We start from the raw sequence: 20,559 nt of genomic DNA on the forward strand, positions 1-20,559 counted from the left end.
AATTGTTACTAATTTAACAACTGTAGTGATTCACTTAACTGTGGCAAGAAAAGTCATAAAATGGGGCAAAACTCACTTAACAAAAGTCTTGTTTAGCAACATAAATTTGGGGCTCAATTATGGTCGTAAATTGAGGACTATCTGTACTTGGATGGGCTTCCTATTTTTTTTAAAGTTTTTTATTAAGTAAACATTAAAAACATTGGACACAATGTGACCATCCTGGTCTTGTCATATCCATACATGTTTTTAACATAACAACAAACAGTATTACTATTTAACATTCATTGCTACTTTGTTGTTATATACATATCCCTTGTCCTCATTTATATATTTATCTAAACATTATCCAGTATTAATTCTACAAGCCCTAATGGGCTTCCTATCTTGATGCATTTAATGCATCAAAGAAAATCATAGTAATGCCCTCTCCTATGCACTATTATGAGGCAGACACTGTACAAGTAGTCCTCGGCTTACGACCACAATTAAGCCCAACATTTCTGTTGTTAAGTGAGTTTGGCTCCATTTTATGACCTTTCTTGTCACAGTTGTTAAGTGAATCACCAAGGTTGTTAAATTAGTAACAAAAGTGGTTAAGTGAATGTGGTTTCCCCACTGAGTTTGCTTGTCATAAGATCAAAAAAGGTGATCACAGGACCACAGGATATTGCAACCGTCACAAATATGAATCAGTTGCCAAGATTCTGAATTTTGATCACGTGACCATGGGGATACGATGCCATTCCAGACACATGGCTGTCCAATTTCTTCTTCGAAGCCTCCAATGATGGAGCAGCGACAACTTCTGGAGGCAGAATTTCTGTTTCTTTCAAAGAAGGGCTCTGCTGTAGAGATCAGATGTATTGGGACTGCAGCAGAGATGGTAGTTATGAGATTGGAAAACCTGGTTACTAACAGGAGTTTAACAGGAGTTATTGGGAGTAGCTCTATTACCCAAGAAAATCTTAGAATTACTACCTTGGGTTATTTGGGTAATATTTGACTTGTTTATCAAACAGATGCAACTATCCATCTCACTAATGTGACTTGGAGTGGTCTTCAATCAAACAAACTATAAAAAAACATTCCTTAAAGCCTTGATAGTACAGGGGTTTAGTGCACCCTGTTATTAACATAGCTGCCTGCAATTTCTGCTGGTTCGAATCTCGCCAAGGCTCAAGGTTGACTCAGCCTTCCATCCTTTCTAAGGTAGGTGAAATGAGGACCCAGTTTGTGGGGGCAATAAGCTGACTTTGTATAAAATATACAAAAGTATGAAGGCTATTGCTTAACGCATTGTAAGCCGCCCTGAGTCTCCGGAGAAGGGCAGCATATAAATCAAATTAAAAAAAAAAAAAAGCAACCATTAAAACAAGAAAACATACAAATAAATAAGAGAGAACATTTAAAAGATTCACATATAAGGAAACCATCTTACAGGCTCCTTATTTCCAAGAGATCCAGGGGTGCTATTCAGCAGGTTCTGACAGGTTCTGGAGAACCGGTAACGGAAATTTTGAGTAGTTTGGAGAACCGGCAAATGCCACCTCCGGCTGGCCCCAGAGTGGGGTGGGAATGGAGATTTTGCAGTATCCTTCCCCTGCCACGCCCAAGCCACACCCACAGAACCGGTAATAAAAAAAATTGAATTCCACCACTGAAGAGATCCCTAGGACTGCTGGAAAAACCACACATGAAGGGATTTCTGGGAGGTTCCTCGGGGTCAGAACTGGTGGGAAGAAGGGAATGATGTTCCTAAAGATGGGTGCCATGACAGAAAAGGCCCACCTCTTGGATCCCATCAGATGTAACTCCTTAAAAGATGGAGTCTGCAATAAGCCCCTCCTGGCTGGCCTGATAGGATGGGCAGATGTCATTGGGAAGAGGTGATTTCCTCAAATACTCTGATATTTCTCTGGAAGTTTGACATTTCAGTGAAATTAGCAACTGAGCGCCTGCCTTACCAAGTGCTTGCTTGCCTTTCTGTGGGAGTCTCCAGATTGCTTCTGCCAGTTGATTAAGGAGATCCAAATCCAAATCTTGATTTTGTAAAAGTACGGGCACAATGAGGAAGAACCTGAGTGCTTCTGGCGAGGTTGGAGAGTAAAGGGGACCACATAGAAGGCTCTTCAGAGCCTTTTTCACCTTGAAGTGAAGAAAGGAAGAAGAAAGTCTGCATTTAACGCATTTCTTGAGCCCAGTTTTTCTTTCCTGCATGCGGCCCTCCCGAGCTCCATTTTCAGTGGCAGAAGGTTGCAGGAGGCCGTCCCAGCTTGGGAGGCCATTTTCGCTGGCAGAGGCACAACGGGCCACCACCGGCGCCTCTGACATGAGTGACATCAAGCTGGCCATACCCACCCTGGCCACACCTACCCCAGCCCCCCAAGGTCAATCATAACCCTGATGCGGCCCTCAATGAAATCGAGTTTGACACCCCTGATCTAGAACATAATCTCTTCTCCAACTGGTGATTTCCAGGTGTGCTGGGATTGGAAGCTCCACTCAGAGCCTCTGGAAATCTTCAGAATCATCAAGAATTTGAATGCTTGTTCTTGCATTTGATTTGTTTTCCTCCCGAGAACCAGTTTGACCAGAACCAGATAATCAAAGAAACTAACCGTGCCTTGCATTATATAGTCTATATTTTCATTATATTGCCCCACTGCCTGGGCATCCATGGTGGTAAAAGATAAAATGACATTGATGCTGTCACCACGCAAATGCCACGACTTAGCTACCTTCATCAGACATTGGGATGCAAGTATATAATGGTGGTATTTGTATTATGCACTTGTTTTTTGGTGATGCTTTAGTTTGCTGTAGATGGATGCCATGGTCCTGGTTAGTCTATTAATTGTTTCCTAAACTTTCTGAGCAACCACACTTAGCTGCTAAAAATGTTCATCATTTGTTTTGTCTATGAAACTGATGCAGATTTTTTTTAAAGAAGTTATTGCAAAATAAATTAGGCCTATGGCTTGCAGGGATATGCAGTCTTGACATTTACATTCCTTCTTTGGAACATATTTATTCCAACTGTTCCAGTTTACTGGAAATTAATCCTCCGAATTGGGATTACTTTATGGTGTTCCAAATAAAATATACCTGTTTTAAGGCAGCCAAGGGTAGGAGGAAGAAAAGAATGTTCTGCTCCCTGAATGTTCAGTTTTATTATTTCTAGCGGCTTTATTAAACAAACAAATACATTAAATGATTTCTCCAGCAATTATTAATTGATCCCCTAGGTAAAAGAATTGCTGGCCATTGAATAGAGCCTGCTTTCTGCAGCATCCATAAACTACAGAGACAATCTTGGTATAAAAAGCTTTCTTATAAGCTTCTCGGTCCACTCAGAATTATTTACTTGGGATTGACTCAGAGGTGGTATTCAGCAGGTTCTGACCAGTTCTGGAGAACCAGAAATTTTGAGTAGTCCAGAGAACTGGTAGTAAAAATTCTGAATGGCCCTGCCCTCATCTATTCTCTGCCTCCCAAGTCCCAGCTGATTGGGAGGAAATGGGGATTTTGCAGTAACCTTCCCCTGGAGTGGGGAGGGAATGGAGATTTTACAGTATCCTTCCCCTGCCACGCTCACCAAGCCATGCCATGCCCACCAAGCCACACCCACAGAACTGGTAGTAAAAATTTTTGCAACCCACCACTGTATTGACTCCCCAAAGACAAACACTAGGAAATAGTCTATTATATTCTATATGTGAAATCTTAAGGGCACGTTATACCTTTGTGAAGACTTTAGGCTTAGCGCCAATCTTCTTAAAGAAAAGAAGAACAGCTGACATATCAACACCAACGGTCTCCTCAAATGTTCTGAATTTTTCCTCTCTGCAGGAAAGATAAGGATCAATCACCATCAGTCTCTTCTCTACTTCATGGAACTTTACACATTGTGAAAGATTTGAATTAGATTTGGGTATGAAGGTTACTCTATTTATCACAAGGTTGTAAGTAACTAGACCCCTTTTATAATAAGCAGCATGGTCCTCAAGACTAATAGCAGTAGCACTTACTTATATACCACTTTATAGTGCTTTACAGCCCTCTCTAAGTGGTTTACGGAGTCAGCATATTGTCCCCAACAATCTGGATCCTCATTTTACCGACCTTGGAAGGATGGAAGGCTAAGTCAACCTCGAGCCGGTCAGAATTAAATTGCTGGTAGTCAGCAGAATTAACCTGCAATACTGCATTCTAATCACTGCGCCACCACTGATAAATACACCTCCTTAGTTTTGCTCTATATTAAACATGTCTTCCTTAATTTATAATAATAGCGTAGAAAATATATTAATATATTACCTCTGTTCTAGAAAGCTGCCATTGATGCAAGCTGCCGATGAGAAGATCAAGTTAATATTCCTGTTTATGGAAAAGAAACAAAGCAGTGTTTTTTATTAGTTTGATTTCAGAAATTCTCAACTAGGATGGAATGGACAAGAATCTTTGTGTCAGCGTCCCAGCACTGACATATATAAAGAGGGGAGAAGCTTGAACTTTTGCCTACTAAATCCCTTTGAAGATTCTGTCTCCTCGGAGATGGGAGAGGGGGGGAGACATCCCTGTGATCTGACGAAGAAGAGATCAGGAAAGTGACTTGGAAGATAGCCAATGAGAAGCAGAGAATTGGGGATCGGAAAGGGAGGGATTGGGGGGCAAAGGTCAGTACTGACCACGAAAGAGCCAGGATCAGATTGCTGTGCTCAAATAAAGAAAAAATTTCCTTAAAGATCGGCAGTTTGGAAATTCATTTATTTTGAGATAGCATCGAAACCTGACACTTTGATTATAAAGCAAACTAGCTGCTTCCAACTTCCTTTTGAAAAATGAACTTTGTGGAACCTTTCCTCACGTGCAGAAAGTCATATAGCACTGAGATCTTTGTAATAAAAGGGCAAGAGAGAAACGACAACAGGAAAAAACCACTTCTACCACATTCTCTATTATAGGGCAAACATAAAAGGCCTGTTCTTCCATCAAAAGCCATACAATTACTCTCTGCAGTTGATAGATCCAGGAATCCAGTAGGCAGAAGTTACCATTTTGCAGGTGAAGTAATGTCAAAAAATGTCTATAACAATCTCCTCCAGTTTAGCATCTTCTAGATATATTAGGTGCAAATAATTGCTTTTTGGCTCAAAGACAATAAAGAAAGTTTTACTTTCTTTAGGAAATTAAAAATGGAAAGAGAAATATTGAATGCTCTTGGAAGGTGGTAGTTTTAGATTGCTCCTAGTTATAAGGAGGTGGGGACAATTATTGTTGTTTCTGTTTGACATATCTATTAGGAAGTTGTTTGATTTAATCTTCACATACATTTATGTGCTCTTTGAAATGTTTATCTCAAAAAGAAATACTGGAATGTATGCATGTACCGGTATTTATGCACATATTCTTATATAAAATATATTGGTGGCTTTTAGGCTAGAATTAAGGACCAATGATTCAGGGGTGTCAAACTCAAGGCCCACGGGCTGGATCTGACCAATCAGGTACTTAGATCTGGCTCACGGGCCCTGGAAACAGCAAAGGACCGGCCCACTGTGCCTCTGCCAGTGAAAACGGAGCTCAGGAGGGCAGCACACGGCCCGCCTAGGCTCCTTTTTCTGCCGTGACAGCCTCCTGCAACCCTCCGCCAGCGAAAATGGAGCACACGGCCTCCCCAAGCTCCGTTTTTGCTAGCAGAGGGCTGCAGGAGTCCATCGCGGATGAAAATGGAGCCTCGATGAGTGACATGGAGCTGGCCAAGCCCCCCCCCCCCCAAGGTCAAACACAACCCTAATGCATCCTTCAATGAAATCGAGTTTGACACCCCTGCTCTATTTTAAACCAAAAATCCCTAAAGAATCCCTAAAGGGAGACTAATACCATTAAATAGGGAAACACACCAATCTATTTTCCATTGACTGGATATTGCCCAGTTGCATTTGACTCTGGATTTTGAGACTATTTCACAAACGCTAACTTATGATAGAGAGAGATTGTCCTCATTTAATGTCCACTCATTCAGCGACAGATTGAGGGTACGATGGTGCTGAACAAAGGGGGGTTACAGCCAGCCCTCATAGCTATGGCTATTGCAGTGTCCATTTGTGGCCTTCATTGCTGACTTCCGACAAGCAAGTCAATGGGAAAGCCAGCAGGAGGTCACAAATGATGAAAACGTGATTGCAAGAAGCTACATCCACATGGGATTTAATTAACGATGGGAACTGGGATTTGCTGGAACTGCTGTCATAAGTCAATGAGGTCACATGATGTCACAATTTATGACATCATTTAGCAATGGAGTTCCCAATCTCAATTACTGTTGATAAGTGAGGACTACCTATCTATTTGGTTGCAAGAACTGCAGAAATCAGATTATCCATGTGGTATTTACCATTTTATATTATTCCAGCAGCTGGGATCGGAATTGGACAACCACTTAGCAACCTTTTCCTCCTCCACTGTGGCCAGTGTTTGTGTTACTTTAGTGTATGCATTCTGCAAAACAAAAACAGAAAAGAGAGATAAAAATGTATTTTCACATATCTTTTACAATGTATATGGCTTCATGTTTAAACCACAGATCAGGAGAAGCTGTACATAAAGGTACTTTCTCTAGTGCAGAGAACAGCATTATAAAAATATTGAAACTGTTGCATGAGGAACCCATAAAGTGCGAAGTTGACTTTTCAAGCATGCCACTAATATATATATTAGTTGGTTATATTAACAATAACAGCTTGCTTCTCCTAGCAGGTGTCAAACTGTGACAAACTTTATCTCTTCTGCTCCACTTCAGTTCGAAGCACAAACACTTTTATTGTTTTATTAGAATCCCAATTTGTATACGAAGCCCTAAATATCAGGTAACTTTTTAAAAATAGAGATAATTGGGAAAAGAGTGGATAACAGCTCTTGCCTGGCCTTGCTTGGATTTGAAAGTTAAGTTGGTTAATACCTGGATGGGAGATGACTAGAGAATACCAAATACTATAGACTAGACTAGGGGTATGCAACCTTAAACACTCGAAGAGCCATTTGGACCTGTTTCCCATAGAAAAGAAAACACCGGGAGCCACAAAACCCTTCCCATGCCTGACTATTTCTTGAGCAGCCACAAAACAAGCATCTGTAGTTGAATTAAACGTTCTGTTTTCTTCTGAAACTTTTCTTTTTTTGGATTTATCCATGGTTGGCCTACTGGGGGTTGAAAAGCTCAATAAATCGCAGGTGTCGCACATTGGCGGTTGTGATGCATATTTTGAGGGACAGGGAACCGCAGCAGAGGGGTGAAAGAGCCACATGCCACAGGCTGCTGACTCCTGGACTAGACTCAACCTCAGCTACTTTAAGAAGTGTGGACTTCAATTCCCAGAATTCCTCAGCATGGGTGGCTGGGGAATTCTGCAAACTGAAGTCCAGACTAGACTGTGAATTTGAAAAAATATTAAGGAAGAAAACCATGTTGAATTGTGTCTACATGTTACCCTGAACCTAAACAGCCTAATTGTATTCACCTGTTCCTAACACATAAAACTTGACTCAACAGTATTGTTATCTTTCTATTGATAAAGAATAAAATCTGATTGTGACAAGAATTTACTAACTGCCTAGATCAGGGGTGTCAAACTCACGTCCCACAGCCCAGATGTGTCACGTCCTGGCCATGCCCACCCTCAGTTTAGCGAAGGAGGGAAAAGTCGCAATACGTCATGACAACGTGATGCCACGAGTTTGACACCCCTGGTCTAGATAGACAGTGAGTAAGACATTTTGGAACAATAACATTAACCCATGAAATCACTCAGCATTTAGGCTTATCATGTGAGTGAAATAGGGCATTTTTTTCAAAGCATTAGGCAAGCCCTGTTTGACTCATAACAAGGCCAATTCTGGAAGGAATTAAAAAAAAAAATTCAAGTAAATGTTGGCATTTTGTATTACAAATTACACATGTTTATGGCCAAGTTCCCCATTTGATTACCTTTTCTTCCAGGTGAAGCACAATACTTTGGTTGTTTCCGGCAATGATTTTAACTACCTTGTCCAAGGTACTTCCTTTAGTAAGAGACAGAAAAAAGAGTGACTTTTCCCTTAAGATTAAGAAAGATTTCTATCTAGAATCTGATTAGTAGAGGGGTGTCAAACTCATGGTCTAAGGGCTGAATGTGTCATGCACTGGCCACACCCACCCCTGGTTTAGCAAAGGGGGGGAAGTCCCAATATGTCACGTGACATCGCTAGTTTGACACACCTGGGTTAGTAGAACTTTGACTAATGCCAATTATAGTCCAAGCTACTTAATAAAAAGAAACTTCTCACTATCTCATCAGAATCAATCACTGCATGTCAAGAATCATCTCGGCACACTGAATTAGAATTTGATACTCATTTGAGAACACATATACTGCCAAAGCTGGATTGTCTATTAAGGCAACATTAATTATAATCACAAGCCTATATCCCATCTCAATCTCATGTTCTCTGACATGGCCTTTTATTTGTGTCTTGGTCACATTTTTCCCTACTAGCCGCAACTCTCTGTCTGTATGCATCCGTTGTTTATCGTCATCTTAAAATCATTTTCGGCCTTAGGATTTAGCTCGTACTTTGCATATAACGTTCAACTTGAAAAATGGGGTGACTTACTGTACTTCATGTGTTTATTATGAATAGCCAGATTAAGCGGAAGAGGAACCAGCTGGTCACTTGTTCTTCCTTCTCCAAGTTGCCCTGCTGCTCCATAGCCAAATGAATATACTTCCCCAAGGGCCGGGGCATAAACCAAAGTGTGCCATCTGTTTACAAAATCATAGATAATTCATAGATAAAACTTTTACTGATCGCATCAGGCCCTTATAAACTGAGACAATATTATGACTGTTGACCACAACATGTTCCTGTTCTGTTGTTTCTTTTAAGATTCTGAAGCAATACAGGTAGTCCTCCACTTACGATCACAATTGAGCCCAACATTTCTGTTAAGTGACCTTTGCCCCATTTTACGGACTTTCTTGCCTTAGTTGTTAAGCAAATCACTGCAGTTGATAAGTTAATAACCCGGTTGTTAAGTGAATCTGGCTTCCCCATTGATTTTGCTTGTCAGAAGGTCTCAAAAGGTTATCACATGTCCCTTTGCAACCATCATGAGCCAGCTGCCAAGTATCCAACTTTTGATCACAGACACCGTTTGAAATGTTGCTACAGGGCAGTGATGGCTAACCTTTTTGCCATCGCGTGCCAGGAGGGGAGGGGTGGGGGGGGTCGTGTGCGTGTGTGCCCACACCCATAATGCAGTCCGGTGGGACTGCAAGGCCCATTTTTTGCTGTCCCCAGCTTCCATGGCCTCTCTAAGAGTCTGGGGAGGGTGAAAGCAGCCTTCCTTGTCACTGCGTTTTTGTATTTACCAGATGAGCTATTATTTTTGGACTTTCAGACTTAACGTAGCTTGCCAAGTTTTCTTATCACTAAGCTAACTGCGCATGTCTACATTCCATTACTTTCTTCTAAAACTTTCTTTGTTCTCCTGCCAGGAGAGGTCCAGCAGGAACGTTGCCAAGATGTAACTAATTAGACTAGTGAGTTGTTTTATTTTCTTTATAACAAATAAATGAGTTTTTCTTAGAAAATATATCTTCGGGTTTACTTTCTCGCAAAAAGCATACCCAAGGAAAATGCCACGATTCACCTCTAACTCAGGTAATTACCCCAGGAAGGTAACGGGGCTGATTGCCACTCTGACATTCCTCACCCCCACCCCCCAGAGGTCCTGTTAGTTTAGAAGACCCCCTAAGCAATGGTGGGGTTCAAGTAATTTAACAACCGGTTTTCTGTCCAAATAATTTCTTCCAACAACCAGTTTGCCAAACTACTCAGAAAGTTAACAACCGGTTCTCCCGAAGTGGTGTGAACTGACTGAATCCCACCACTGCCCCTAAGCCTCCCAACTCTGATATTTTATGAAATCTAAGTACTGTCAGGACAGGCCATTGACCATCATCCTGGCCAAATGGAGGAAGGGGGTCTTAATCTGCAAAAAAAAAAAAGATTTATTTTTAAGGCAGCTTTATTTGCAGCTGGTTTACCTATTGGATTCCAGGCAGTTCATAATATATAACAAGCCAAATAAAAACCGTATTCAAAATATATAGACAAGATAATAGCCAATCGCTCAATACAGTTCATTTTTTTTAAAAAAAAAAAACACCATCCTACAGAGAGTTCCATCTACGCTACCTCAAGGCCTGGGAAAACGACCAGGTCTTCAATGCCTTCTTCAGGATGGGAGCCACATGGATTTCAGAAGGAATCTCATTACAGAGCAGTGGTCTCCAACCTTGGCAAGTTTATGACTTGTGGACTTCAACTCCCAGAATTCCTCAGCCAGCATGCGCTGGCTGAGGAATTCTGGGAGTTGAAGTCCACAAATCATAAATTTCTAAGGTTGGAGACCACTGTTCCAGAGAAATGTCTTTGATCATCATACATGGAATTGTTTCACTGGAAGGACTTGGAGTACACTGACTCTGTTGGCTCATACTGGGTGGGAAGAAAGCGTGGAAGATAGGTGGCCCCTCAGTTAACCTAGGGGCCTGTGCTATGTAGGTTTTATAGGTAATAAGTAGCACCTTGATTCAAATCTAGAACAATACTGGCACCAGTACATGAAGTTCATAAAGCAGAGGTATCAAACAGACATGCCAAAGCATCACTTCTGCTTCTGTAATATAGACCCAGTTGAAGCTTTCAATTGGTCTTCAAGGGCAGCTGAACAGCACATATTGATATACATACTTCTCGTTGTTGCCTCTGTTCCACTGATGTGCAACTTTGGAGGCCAGGAACCTTTTCCTGATTTCACTTGATATTACTTGTCCTCCATTGAATATTTGGAAGAAAAAGGGATTTCTTACCTTCCGCATGCTACCTGGGTCACCTCTGCACCAAACAGCTCTGCCACAAGACGTGGAAACAGCTCGTTGCAGGTAGAATTGTGGCCAAGCTGACCGTAGCAACCAGATCCAAAGGTGGAGACTAATCCATCCTTAATGGGAAAGAAAAAAAAAACATGACATTGTTCAACACAAAGCCTTTGTCACTTGGCTGGGAATATTAAAAACTGCACACATTGTGAAGGGAAGGAGGAATGATGGTACATAGTAGAAAGTATATAGTTTATATTCTGCACCACACAGGCATCAATAAGGAAACTTAAATCTATATTAAGGAGAATGGTAATTGCAGCCTGTACAAACCATGCATGAGTTTACAGATAGTCCTTGACTTATAACCATCTGTTTAGTAACCGTTCAAAGTTACGATAACACTAAAAAAGTGAATTATGATCATTTCACACTTACGATCCTTGCAACATCCCCATGGTCACGTGATCAAAATTCAGACACGTGGCCACTGACTTGTCTTTATGACGGTTGCAATGTCATGCGATCACATTTTGCAGCCTTCTGACCAGCAAAATCAAACGGGAAGCCAGATTCTCTGAACAACTGTGTTACTAATTTAACAACTGCAAGCATTCCCCGAACAACTGTGGAAAGAAAAGTCAACAATTTCCATTGCTAGGTGAGGCAGTTCTTAAGGGTGTTTTGCCCCATTTTACGACTTTTCTTCCCACAGTTGTTAAGTGAATCACTGCAGTCGATAAGAGAGTAACCCGGATGTCAAGTCAATCTGGCTTCTCCATTGACTTTGCTTGTCAGAAGGTCGCAAAAGGGGATCACATGACCTTAGAATATAACAACGGTCATAAATATGAATCAGTTACCAAGTAGCTGAATTTTGATCATGTGACCATAGCGATGCTGCAGTGGTCATTCAGTGTGAAAAACGGTCATAAGTCTCTTTTTTCAGTGCTGTTGTAGCTTTGAACGGTCACTAAATGAACTGTTGTAAATCGAGGACTACCTGTATAGTACAGGTAAATTTCGACTTAGGAACATTCGTTCAGAGCAGTGTACCCTGCCCTTGTGACCATGGCAGCCACTGCAGTACAAGAGACCTCTGCTGGGTGGGCCCACCAATGCACGGACTTTCCCTCTGCGCCACCATTCCTGGAAAGCATCACTCTGTCCCACTACTCCTAGAAGGCTTGGGCCTTCTCCCCACTCCGTGCAGGTCCACGATGCAGGTCCATTCACTTTCCCTTTCTGTACAGTTGCTGACAAGCAAACCAGGGGTGAAATCCAGCAGGTTGTGACAGGTTCTGGAGAACCGGTAGCGGAAATTTTGAGTAGTTCGGAGAACCAGTAAATACCACCTCTGGCTGGCCCCCGAGTGGGGTGGGAATGGAGATTTTGCAATATCCTTCCCTCAGGAGTGGGAAGGGAATGGTGATTTTGCAGTATCCTTCCCTTGCCACGCCCACCAAGCCACACCACGCCCACCAAGCCACACCCACAGAACCGGTGGTAAAAAAATTTGAATTTCAGCACTGAAGCAAACCCAGTCAATGTGAGGCACAATTACTGTAGAAAGCTAGTCAATGTAATATTTCCAAAGGTAAAAAGAGCCTCAGAACATTGTGTAGGCCAGTGTTCATCTCGAGAGGTTTCTGAGACTCTTTCTAGCCTTCAGAAACATCATGAGGGCTGGCACTTGTCTCACTAGTTCTGAGGCAAACTCCTAGAAGTGCCTGAATAGGTGGCTCAGTGTCTAAGACACTGAGCTTGTCGATCAGAAAGGTCGGCAGTTCGGCAGCTCGAATCCCTAGTAAAGGTCTCCTGCGTGAGCAGCGGGTTGGACTAGATGACCTCCAAGATCCCTTCCAACTCTGTTACTGTTAAAATATCATGCAGATCAGATGAAAAGTTTAAAAAATTAGTCAATATAAACCTTTGAGAGAACTGCAGTGTGCTCGCCACCACATGAAATAAAAACTGTCTTCTTAAGCTCCAATGCCTTCACGTTGGCAGGAATGTATCTGTCTGAAAGGTAAAAAGGAAAATTAAATATAACCACTTCCAGACACTGACAATATTTTTTTAAAAAAAGGTGAAATAAGTATCTGTTATTGTATTTAAAACATTCAATAATAGATGGTTAACAGAGTGATTTGAAGATTAGTGTAATGTTTGGGCTAACCTGTTGACTTTTTAAATATATATATATTCTATGATCCTGATGTTGGGCCGATTTGATTAGCAGATAAGAGATCCCCTTACTTGGAATATTTGTTTATTTAATTTAGTATTTTTATTAAATCGGGGTGGGAAAGCTTATAACTATTTGTAGATCTGTTATATAAAGTGGGGGGAGAGAATTTATCATTTTTTTCTTATTTTTTTCCTCAGCATCCAGTTGGGGTGGATTCTATGTTTCCATTTCATCTTAAATTGATTTAATATTTGGGTCATTTTCCCCCTTTTTTGTACACATCCTTTTCTTTTTTGTTGTTAGTGTTGGATGTATGTCTTTCTGTTTTTCATTTTGTAGGTCTTTGGTTATTCGGGTTTTCTCCCACGTAAAATTGGAGGTGTCTTGGCAATGTTTCGACGAAGTCTCATTCGTCATCTTCAGGCTGGTGTTCTCGGCTTCGTGTTTCTAGGAGCACGAAGCCGAGAACACCAGCCTGAAGATGACGAATGAGACTTCATCGAAACGTTGCCAAGACACCTCCAATTTTACGCGGAAGAAAACCCGAATAACCAAAGACCTATACACACACACACACACACACACACACACACGGTGAAATTAAAAAAAAAAAGTGTCAAGTACTGTGCTTCCTTTCTCTATTTAGGAACATATAGCTAGTCCTCAACTTACAACTACAATAGGACCCTGAAATTCATTGTTAAGCAGTGTGGACATTAAGTGAGACATCATGGGACTGCATCTGATTTTATATTTTTTTCCCCACAGTCATTAAGCAAATTACCATGGTCATTAACTGGGACATTACATAAGTGTGACTTGCAACTTTCCTTGCTGGCTTCACCACTGAATTTGCTTATTGGGAGTTGGCTGTATGGGTTGCAAATGGCGATCACATGACCACAGGAATCATTGTAATTGCACAATGGCTGTGAAGTGCCCAAATCACAATCATGTAACTATGGGGACATTGTGGCAATCATGTGAGGGCCAGTGGTGATTATTTTTTAGTGCCATTGTAACTTTGGTCAATAAATAAATAAATACTTGTAAGTTTTATTTGAAAACCAAATCAGAGCTTTCCATATGTGTTTATCTAAATTACCCTCAGGACCATCTTCTCCTAGAACAGGGGTGTCAAACTGGCGGCCCGTGGGCCAGATGCGTCACATGCAGACCACGCCCACCCCAGCTCCGCGAAGGGAAAAAATGTTGTGAAACATCACATGACAGCAATGTGACGCCGCGAGTTTGACCCTCGTGTCCTAGAAGATGCATGGTTCTTGGTGCTCTCTGATGAGCTTGGTTGTTTTTTGCAGACGTTGCATTACCAAACTAGGTAACATTATCAGAGTATGGATGATATTACCTAGTTTGGTGAAGAAATGTATGCAAGAAAACAACCAAGCTCAGAGACCAATGAATTTAGGTGAGCCATTTCCTACGATTATAAACCAGCGTATCTCTTATGTCTCCTCCACCCCATTTCCAGAATTTCTCCTTACCTTCTGTGTCTCCAAGGCCAAGTTGTCCATACATATTCTTTCCCCAAGAGTAAACAGTCCCAAAGATAGAGACGACCAAGCTGTGAGCAGATCCAGCTGCAATGTTAACCATAGGAATGCCTTCCAATGCTTGTACCAGCTGTGGTTCCTTAATGCGACCCATCACTTTTCCCATTCCAAGCTGGCCATGTTCATTCTCACCCCAGGCAAAGAGTTCTCCTCCTGAGTACAACACACAAAAGGAAGCCATTAATATGGAACCTTCTATATTTATCTATATATTTCTATCCCATTTTGCCTTGAGCAAGGGTCTCCAACCTTGGCAACTTTAAGACTTGTGGACTTCAACTCCCAGAATTCCTCAGCCAGATTTGCTTTGCTGGCTGAGGAATTCTGGGAGTTGAAGTCCACAAGTCTTAAAGCTGCCAAGTGTGAGGAGACCCCCTGGCCTTGAGAGTTCAAAATGGTACAAGTGGAACCTTTTTCCTTGATTTTTTCCCTACAACAATTGCTTGTCAGATAGCTGGGGCTGTACCTATCAGCTGAGACATCCCAACCGAAATAGAAGACAAGTAAGAGAGTTGTTAAAAAAAAGCGCACAAGCAGCCAATACCTTTTGAAAGAGCCAAGGAATGATGGTCACCACATGCAATCTGAACAATTTGTTTGTTTCCTAATTCTTTCAGTAGTCTGCAAAAAAGAGAGAGGGGGGGGGTGGAATACATGCTGCTCAGTTATCAATACTTCTTATATAATGTTATAAAAATATTCCAATAAAAGAAACAGGAAACAGCAATACATTAATAATTCTAACTTTAAGAGTCAGAGGTTTATTTCATGAGCAATTTGGAATATGAACAGCCATCATAACACAACTTATATCAATAACCCAATGAGATCCACTGTCACAGCTGAGTCCAGCAAGGAGTAGCTAGGGCCAGTGGCCCTGACCTCATCCCAAGACATTTTTTAATACTTTTCTGCACGCAGTTCACAACTTCCTTCCTTGTTCTTTCTTACTGACAGACAGTCTCCACATATACCCGTGTACATCTCAAACCTCTATCCATTGGCTACTTTCAGTTCTCTATTTCTCACTTTCAACGTTCTGATTCCAAATATATTTCAAAACTACGTACTTGGCAAAATCACATTTCACACCAAAATCTCAGCAGGATGACAAATGGTTCTGATACACTTTGAAATCTTCCTATCTAAAACTTTGGTTCATGTAGCTTTTTAGGGCCTGCTATCCTTTTGAAACTTATGGACTCTGCTACTCCAATAGGCTATTTTTCCGTTTCTCACAATAAGAAGTTGACAAGAAAGTCAAAGATAAATACACCGATCATTGAAACGTGTGCTTCACAAATAGCTCTGTATTTTCATATTACTCTACCAGTTGTTCTCACTTGAGGCATAAATGACCAGATTCAAACTGTCTTATTTCAGACATATTATGTCAGGGGGTCTCCAAACTTGGCAACTTTAAGACTTGTGGACTTCAACTCCCAGAATTCCTCAGCCAGCAAAGCTGAGCTGGCCACGTCCCAGCCCCTGAGGTCAAACAGAACCCTGATGCGGCCCTCAATGAAATCGAGTTTGATACCCCTGTTCTATCAGAACTGAAGAAGCTTCTGGAATGAGAAATGAAATGTTTTCAAGGAAAAAACCCCCCAAGAAAGCCCACCTGCCTTTTGAAAAGCACCTTTGGGATAGCCATGACCTGAATGACTGAGAATCTCCCATAGACATTCTTCTATTAAGTTTATTTTTAAAAACATCTGTTTCTTTGTATACAAGTCATGGAATCAGCAAATTGAATGATGATTATTCTCTCACCCATGAGCCTTGTTCATTCAGGGTTTTTTTTTTAAAAAAAACAACAACTAATATATAATAAGAAAATTTCTACCTTATTTGTGGGGTTTTGGTTGTGATATCATACTCTGAAAGTTTTCCATTTGATGAGAGAATAAGCAGGTGAGATGCTTCACAATCCAGTGAATTTATCTTCTCTTTTAAGTAGATGGGTCCTGCAAGACATAGCAAGAGAATGTCCACCATGATTTTCACCAATGATTATCTTAATTGGTACTAAGCCACACAAAGAATTCTGCTGGACTGAAAGGCTGGAGTCATTGTGAACTGGGAGTTAGACAGGAGCCGAGGCAGTCACATTTCAATCTTTATTCACCTATGGACTTAATTAGATGGTTATGGAGCAATTCATGTCTCAGCTCAATCTAACCCCGTAATGACGAACCTACAGTGGGATTGGAAGTTGGCAAACGGGCCATTTTCGGCCTCCGGAGGGCCTCCGGGGGGGGGGGGGGTTGGGGAAGGGCTTTTTCACCCTCCCCAGACTCCTAGAGAGGGTCTGGAGCCTGGTAAGAGAGAAAAACGGGCCTAAAGGGCCATCGCGTCCCAGGACTGGGGGGTGGGTGGGGGGTCAGAGAGCCAATCGAGTGGCTAGTGTGATTGTATCTGTTCCTGCCATGGTGGAGGCAGGTTGTCTGGATAGAGTAGAGTAGAGTAGAGTAGAGTAGAGTAGAGTAGAGTAGAATAGAATAGAATAGAATAGAATAGAATAGAATAGAATAGAATAGAATAGAATAGAATAGAATAGAATAGAATAGAATAGAATAGAATAGAATTTTTTATTGGCCAAATGTGATTGGACCCACAAGGAATTTGTCTTTGGTGCATATGCTCTCAGTGTACATAAAAAGACAAGATACACTCATCAAGAATCATAAGGTACAATACTTAATAATAGTCATAGGGTACAAATAAGCAATCGAATCATACTAAGAAACAATATAAATATAAGGATACAAGCAATAAGTTGCAGTCATATAGTCATAAGTGGGAGGAGATGGGTGATAGGAATGATGAGAAGATTAATAGTAATAGTAATGCAGACTTAGTGAATAGTATAGAAACATATTAGTGAATATGTTGTGGGTTTTTAATGCTATAAATTACCTTGAGTACAGTTAGTCCTCAACTTACAACCACAATTGAGCCCAAAATTTCTGTTGCTAAGCGAGACATTTTTAAAAAAATTTGCCCCATTTTATGACCTTCGTACCTTTTGCCGCGCCCTTAAAACACTATTATTCCATCAAGCAGGGCTGACCTAAAATATTATTTTAATGGGTTATTTTATTTTAGATTATTGGCCAAATTATTTAATAATTTTAAATTGCTTTTAACTTTTATATTGTTGGTTTTTTATATTGGCTGTACACCACCCTGAGTCCTTCGGGTAAAGGGCGGTATAAAAATTTTATTATTATTATTATTATTATTATTATTATTATTATTATTATTATTATTAATAATAATAATAATAATAATAATAATAATAATAATATGGTCATGTGAATCCAGCTTCTCCATTGACTTTTGCTTGTCAGAAGGTTGTAAAAGCTGATCACATGACCCCGGGATACTGCAACTGTCATAATTATGAGTCATTTGCCAAGCTGTAACAACAACAACAATAAAATGAAACACCAAGGCTACTGGCTAAATTGGAAAGTTGGAAAAAATATCCCAGGAGGAGTCAAAACTTTTCATAAGATGGATATAAGTCACCAGGCTTAACTCCACAGGATCTCTTTGCCTTTTTATCAGCCAAAGGTGCCAGATTGAAAAAGCCTCAACTCTTACCAACTTTTCTGTTTTCTAGGAAGGCTGAAGCATTCAGGAGACAAAACTAATATGCTGATAAACTTGCAATTTGTTTTGATAGGAGTTGTCATTTTTAACAAGATAGGAGACTGCAAACAGGCTGGAGTGATTAGAACAGGGGCTTCTAAACTTGGAGACTTTTTAAGAGTTGTGGACTTCACCTCCCAGAATTCCACAGCCAGTCATGCCAGATGAGGAATTCTAGGAGTTGAAGTCCACAAGTCTTGAAGTTGTCAAGTTTGGAGATCCCTGGATTAGTGTTGGACTAGGAAACCCCCCCTGGGTTAAAAGTTTTGAAAGACCCAGGTTCAAATCCGCCCTCATTCACAAAACTGACAGGGTTACTCTCTCTACCTTACTCACTGATCGATCCCCAGAGGGCACACCAAAGATATATATACATAGTACACTAAAGAAAAGAAGAATTAGGGGTGACATGATAGCAGTATTCCAGTATTTGAGGCAGTGGTGGGTTGCTCCCGGTTCTGTCCAGTTCTTGCGAACCGGTAGTAAAAGCGACGGAAGGCTCCGCCCATCCGCCTGGACATCATAATGGACAATCTGCGCATGTGCATAAGCTTCTGTGCATGCGCAGAAGTGCGCACGCTCCCGTTCTGAACCGGTAGTAAAGGTAAGTAGAACCCACCCCTGATTTGAGGGGCTGCCACAAAGAAGAAGGGGTCAAATTATTCTCCAAAGCCCCAGAGGGCAGGACAAGAAACAATGGTTGGAAACTAACCAAAGAGAGAAGCAACCTGGAATTAAGGAGAAACTTCCTAACCGTGAGGACTATTAACCAGTGGAATAGCTTGCCTCCAGAAATCATGGGCGCTCCATCAGTGGAGGTTTTTAAGAAGAGTCTAGAGCAGGGGTGAAATCTAACAGGTTCTGGAGAACCGGTAGCGGAAATTTTGAGTAGTTCGGAGAACCAGCAAATACCACCTCTAGCTGGCCCCAGAGTCGCGTGGGAATGGAGATTTTGCAATATCCTTCCCCCAGGAGGGGAGGGAATGGAGATTTTGCAGTATCCTTCCCCTGCCACGCCCACCAAGCCACACCCACAGAACCGGTGGGGAAAATTTTTGGATTTCACCCCTGATCTAGAGGTCCCCAAACTTGGCAGCTTTAAGACTTGTGGACTTCAACTCCCAGAATTCTCCAGCCAGCTGCTGGCTGGAGAATTCTGGGAGTTGAAGTCCACAAGTCTTAAAGCTGCCAAGTTTGGGGATTTCTGGTCTAGACAGTCACTTATCTAAATCGATATAGGTTCTCCTGCTTGAGCAGCGGGCTGGACTAGAAGACCTCCAAGGTCCCTTTCCAGTTTATTTTACATTCTAACATAAAAGGTGGGGGTTTTTTTTTGTTGTTTTTTTTTGCTGCCATTTGGCGGCCGTCCGGATTTGGAGGCATCGGATTACGGTTACTCACTGCGACTTTCCACGAGGGGCTGATGCGGTTGGTCTTGAGCCCAGCCGAAAAGAAGGACGGTTTTAGGTGCCTGCGCCATGGCTAAGTAACTTTGCTTACAGCTGATCTGGCAAATGGCTTCAGGATCCTCTTTGAAGATGCTGCGGGAATACCCCGCCATTGGGAACAAGAGCAACGGGGCTCGGAGTGGCGGGGAAGAGACGGCGGCAGAAGAATCCAACCCATCGCTGTCTTGGGATCGCCGCTCGCGCATCTGTTTTTCGGCCACTTGCTCCCCAGGCCTCCGGCGGGCGGGTTTGGGAACCGAGCCTGCCGGGGAACTACTACTAGGGGCTCCGCGGGGGCGTCTCTTCCGCGCGGACGGCATGACTGCAGGATCCTTCCTCGCCTCCGATCGCCTAAGGGAAAAATGGGCAAGTGCTCCAGGACGACGCGCGTTTTTGGTCCTCTCCGGGCTGCTTTCGGGGCGGCTGGACTTTGCAAACGTAAGAGAGGGGAAGGCGTGCCTGGCGAGGAAATCGAAACTGCGGCGCGATCCGGGGCAGGGGGATTTGGCTTTGGATGGCAGGACGGAGGCACCGGCTGGGAGATTAAGGGTGGGAACTCCCACGCGAGTTGTCACTTCTTTGGAAGCCTCTCCGAAGCATTCACGTTGGCGCTTTGTGCAGAGGACACACACCAGCCGCGGCTCCCTCAGCTTTCGGTCCCAGAGTTTCGGTTTCGTTTCATCACTGACTGACTGCACTAAAGGGGCTTTTTTTATTTCAGGAGGCAACTGGGCTTCCTTGTTTTTTTGTTGTTGTTTTTC

General features: G+C 42.0%; 1 protein-coding gene across 1 annotated transcript in view; it reads right to left on the bottom strand.

Moving 5' to 3' along the window:
- LOC139320257 (E3 ISG15--protein ligase HERC5-like) overlaps positions 1-20,373 on the bottom strand; it is a 43,883-nt gene extending 23,510 nt beyond the window's left edge. The window contains exons 1-12 of the mRNA XM_070948490.1: positions 19,752-20,373; positions 16,540-16,660; positions 15,238-15,314; positions 14,625-14,846; positions 12,859-12,950; positions 10,920-11,050; positions 8,656-8,804; positions 7,991-8,064; positions 6,401-6,504; positions 4,321-4,380; positions 3,744-3,846; positions 1,968-2,148 (exon numbers count right to left, since the gene is read on the bottom strand). Coding sequence (XP_070804591.1) covers positions 1,968-2,148; positions 3,744-3,846; positions 4,321-4,380; positions 6,401-6,504; positions 7,991-8,064; positions 8,656-8,804; positions 10,920-11,050; positions 12,859-12,950; positions 14,625-14,846; positions 15,238-15,314; positions 16,540-16,660; positions 19,752-20,118 — 1,681 coding nt within the window. The 5' untranslated portion in view covers positions 20,119-20,373. The remainder of the gene's footprint in view (positions 1-1,967; positions 2,149-3,743; positions 3,847-4,320; positions 4,381-6,400; positions 6,505-7,990; positions 8,065-8,655; positions 8,805-10,919; positions 11,051-12,858; positions 12,951-14,624; positions 14,847-15,237; positions 15,315-16,539; positions 16,661-19,751) is intronic.
- Between the last annotated feature and the right edge of the window lie 186 nt (positions 20,374-20,559).

This window comes from Pituophis catenifer, unplaced genomic scaffold (assembly GCF_029215685.1).
Source record: "Pituophis catenifer annectens isolate HBS135680 unplaced genomic scaffold, rPitCat1.0.hap2 SCAF_8, whole genome shotgun sequence".
NCBI lineage: Eukaryota > Metazoa > Chordata > Lepidosauria > Squamata > Colubridae > Pituophis > Pituophis catenifer.